Source organism: Eurypyga helias, unplaced genomic scaffold, assembly GCF_000690775.1.
Source record: "Eurypyga helias isolate BGI_N326 unplaced genomic scaffold, ASM69077v1 scaffold21363, whole genome shotgun sequence".
Classification (NCBI taxonomy): Eukaryota; Metazoa; Chordata; class Aves; order Eurypygiformes; family Eurypygidae; genus Eurypyga; species Eurypyga helias.
In genome coordinates this window covers 11159-15299 of record NW_010242126.1, presented here as the reverse complement: position 1 = coordinate 15299, position 4141 = coordinate 11159, and the positions used below count along the sequence as shown (strand labels likewise).

At 38.3% G+C, this 4141-nt stretch overlaps 1 protein-coding gene across 1 annotated transcript in view; it reads left to right on the top strand.

Annotated features, from left to right (window-relative positions):
- ZNF148 (zinc finger protein 148) overlaps positions 1-3857 on the top strand; it is a 14464-nt gene extending 10607 nt beyond the window's left edge. Inside the window, exons 5-6 of the mRNA XM_010148987.1 lie at positions 875-993; positions 1325-3857. Coding sequence (XP_010147289.1) covers positions 875-993; positions 1325-2917 — 1712 coding nt within the window. The 3' untranslated portion in view covers positions 2918-3857. The remainder of the gene's footprint in view (positions 1-874; positions 994-1324) is intronic.
- Positions 3858-4141: the final 284 nt, after the last annotated feature.

Sequence of the window (4141 nt, the reverse complement as noted above, 5' to 3'; positions counted from 1 at the left end):
TGGAATGTTTAGGTTTTGTCAGAGAAACCTAAAAATTAAAAATATCAGAGGGAAGATGTAAAGCAAAAGTTAAAAGAAATAAAACCAGAGTTACCCCATGTTTTGAAAAGATTAGTGCAGGGCTTCTTTGTGAGGAAAAATGAGGGCAGAACTGAAGATAAATTCAGGGTCATGAATATTGTCTGAAGAAATATCTCATGAAAGTAAAAAACAAAATGCAAAATCAAACAGTAAAAAAAGTAAATATGAAAATACCAACTCAGCTACAAAGGTTTCTTACTTTCAGCTTATTTTTTAAAATAAAATATTTTAAAATTAATCAATTAAAAAAATGGGGTTTCAACAAAAGTATTAAGTTTTTTTAAAGCATTATTTCAATTCTACATAGAGGTAAGGGGAAAAAAATATGGAAAATACAGAGCACCCTACCAAAATGTTAAATGAAAAGCTTAGAAATGCATAATTCCCTTCTAGAAGGGATGGGTTTGAGTTAATGAGTTGGTGAGAGAATTGAGGTATTTTTATACAATCATCTGCCCTAAAAAAATACCATGTAACAGCAGTTCAGGAAGGCTGTCTTTGCAGGTCTTCATTTGTTAGGCACCTACATTAGAAAGAGAGGATAAGAATTCAGTTTTAAAGGTTTGGGAGTTTTTTGAGTGTAAAGCTTAAAAGAATTTTGAGGCATCAGCTACTCAGTATCGGGAAAATAGTGATGTGAGCATGAGCAAGCCCCGTGTTGTTTCTCAGTAACAACAGACTAAATCCTCCTCTTTGTTACTTCTACTAGAGAATGTAGTGTTTGACCTGGTATTTGTGTGGAAGAACGTTGATTTATTTCTTTAGATTAATGCTGCTACGTGTTTTTTATCAGGTGAAAAGCCATTTCGTTGTGATGAGTGTGGTATGAGGTTTATCCAGAAGTACCACATGGAAAGGCACAAAAGAACTCACAGTGGAGAGAAGCCGTACCAGTGCGAATATTGTTTGCAGGTAAGGTAATGGTGAGATCTTTCGCGTTCGAAAAACAAAGCGCCGCTCAATTCCCAAGTAGCACGGATAGGACGTTCTCTGGGTGTCCTAGTCACGTGCGTACACATAAATGGATAAAGAACCTTTTTTTTGTTAAGGTGGGCTGTCGGCACACTGCTGGAGCGGGGTCACAACTCGCTCTGCTTGATTTTATTGCTTATATACTCGTTTGACACTTTGTTGGAAATCGGTGAAGTGGATGAATCTATTTATTAGTGAAATGTTTCTTTTCTTTCTGCTAATATATTTCTTTTTCTATAGTAATAATAACGATAATAACAATCTTTTGCAGTATTTCTCCAGGACTGATCGCGTGCTGAAACACAAACGTATGTGCCATGAGAACCGCGAGAAGAAGCCGAACAGAAGTGCCACCAAAGTTGGCTTTTTGCCATCGGAGGAAGATTCTGGTTTCTCTACGCCTATGAAAGACAGCTCCTTGCCAAAGAAAAAAAGGCAGAAAACGGAGAAAACAAAATCTGGGGATAAGGAGAGTACGGATAAATCCGAACAGAAGAAGGACAAAAATGACTATTTGCCTTTGTACTCTTCTAGTACTAAAGTAAAAGATGAGTATATGGTAGCGGAATATGCCGTTGAGATGCCCCATTCTTCGGTCAGTGGGTCGCACTTAGAGGAAGCAAATTCTGGAGAAATACACCCGCCTAAGCTCGTTCTCAAAAAAGTTAACAGCAAGAGGAGTCTGAAACAGCCACTTGAGCAGAGTCAAACCATTTCACCTTTATCTACGTATGAAGACAACAAGGTTTCGAAGTATGCCTTCGATCTTGTGGATAAGCAAAGTTTACTGGACTCCGAAGGTAACGCTGACATCGATCAAGTTGACACGTTACAGGAAGGGCCCAGTAAACCTGTGCACAGCAGCACTAATTATGATGATGCAATGCAGTTTTTAAAGAAAAAGAGGTATCTACAAGCAGCTAGTAATAACAGTAGAGAATATGCCTTGAATGTAAGTACCATAGCATCTCAGCCTTCGGTAACACAGGCGGCTGTGGCCAGCGTCATTGATGAAACTGCTACAGCCTCAATATTAGACACACAGGCGCTGAATGTTGAAATTAAAGGTAACCATGACAAAAATGTCATTCCAGACGAGGTACTGCAAACTCTGTTAGATCATTATTCACACAAGGCTAACGGACAACATGAGATATCCTTCAGCGTGGCTGACACTGAGGTGACCTCCAGCATATCAATTAATTCTTCTGAAGTGTCTGAGGTCACCCAATCTGAGACAGTTGGAACAAGCTCTCAAGCTTCTTCATCAGATAAAGCTAGTATGTTACAAGAATATTCAAAGTTTTTACAACAAGCTTTGGACAGAACTAGCCAAAATGATGCCTATTTGAACAACCCCAGCCTTAATTTTGTGACTGATAACCAGACTCTTACAACCCAGCCAGCATTTCCTTCCATGGAGAAGGTCTACACCTCTATACCCGTCAATAGCTTTCGATCGGGAATGAACTCTCCATTAAGAACAACTCCAGACAAGTCTCATTTTGGACTAATGGTTGGCGATTCGCAGCACCCTTTTCCCTTTTCAGGTGACGAGGCAAATCATTCTTCCTCCTCCTCTACACAGGACTTCTTGGATCAAGTTACGTCTCAGAAGAAAGCAGAGGCACAGCCCGTTCACCAAGCATATCAGATTAGCTCCTTTGAGCAGCCCTTTCGAGCTCAGTACCATGGGGCAAGAGCTGGAATATCATCTCAGTTTAGCACTGCCAATGGACAGGTGAACCTTCGGGGACCAGGGACAAGTGCTGATTTCCCAGAATTTCCCTTGGTGAATGTAAACGATAGCAGAGCTGGGATGACTTCTTCACCTGATGCCACAACGGGCCAGACTTTTGGCTGAGAAATCTTTGTAAATAATACTGGCACTTTAGAACACATTTGTCAAAGAGGGTTGCTCTGTATAAGATGGAGTTCTGTACAGCTTTTAAGAGCGCTATGTTAAAACAAAAGTAAGGTGATATTAGCAAGACCAATAACTGCTTCCTTTTATTTTGTTTTTGGTTAGTCACCAGTCATTGAACTGCCTGCTGTTGGTGCCCCTAGCCAAGGCGGTTTATTATTCACTTGTTTGAACCCAGAAAATATTTTAACTTCTATGAAATTTTAAATAAACAAAATTCCCAGGTAAGACTTTCCCCCATGATTGTTTCCTTACCGGTTTCCTTGTATGCCTTGGGAGGACAGTTTATTGTCTGATACTATTCATATTGTCATATCTAAGCTTGTCAGCATAGCCATTGCTCTGCAGCAGGGAATCACCATGTACTAAACACGCAGAATAAACAGTAAGTTTCGAAGTCAAGCAAATACGGCTTTAAAAGATGGCATTTTCTAGAAAAATAATCTTTCTTCCATCTCTCTCGAAAATAATTTTAGACCATGGGCCCTTTATTTCTGCTTCGCATTACCTTGAATTGTGTTTGGAGGAAAAAATGAATTCCGATAGACTAACTCTACTATTTAAAATTCTAATTAATTTAAAATACTTTAAAGACTTTTTTAAGCAACATGCCTAACTGCTAAAGCCTTTACTTCGTTCCGGAAGTAATGTGTATTTCTTTGTACAGCTGAATCTAGATGTAACTTTTTAATGACTTTTTCATACGCAGATACCAAGATTTTCAAGTTTTAGTTAAAATACTCTGTAGATGACATTCCCAATTGCATAATGCTTACACAAACTGTGTATTCCAAGATTTGAAAGCTTAATTGTACCTTACCCTCCATACTCATAATGATTAACATAGAGCACTTAGTCAACTTGATAGTTTTTGATTTCTCAAAAAATAAAACCATTTTTAGATTTTTTTTTTTTTTGTTTGATACGGTTGCATCATTTTCATCTCATAGAGCTCCAATTATTCTTTTCAGTATACTTGAGAGGGGGTATTCTTAGCTTTGGTAAAAACTGTTTTGATTCTCTGTCTTGAATTTGGACAATTCAGATCATGAAATTTATTGAAGTATCCCCAAAAGCTGAAGAAGTGGGCATTCAAATTCCCTATTTTTCTAGCGTTTGCTTAGTGAAAGTTGTTACAATTTTACCAACCCCAACCGCTGAAAC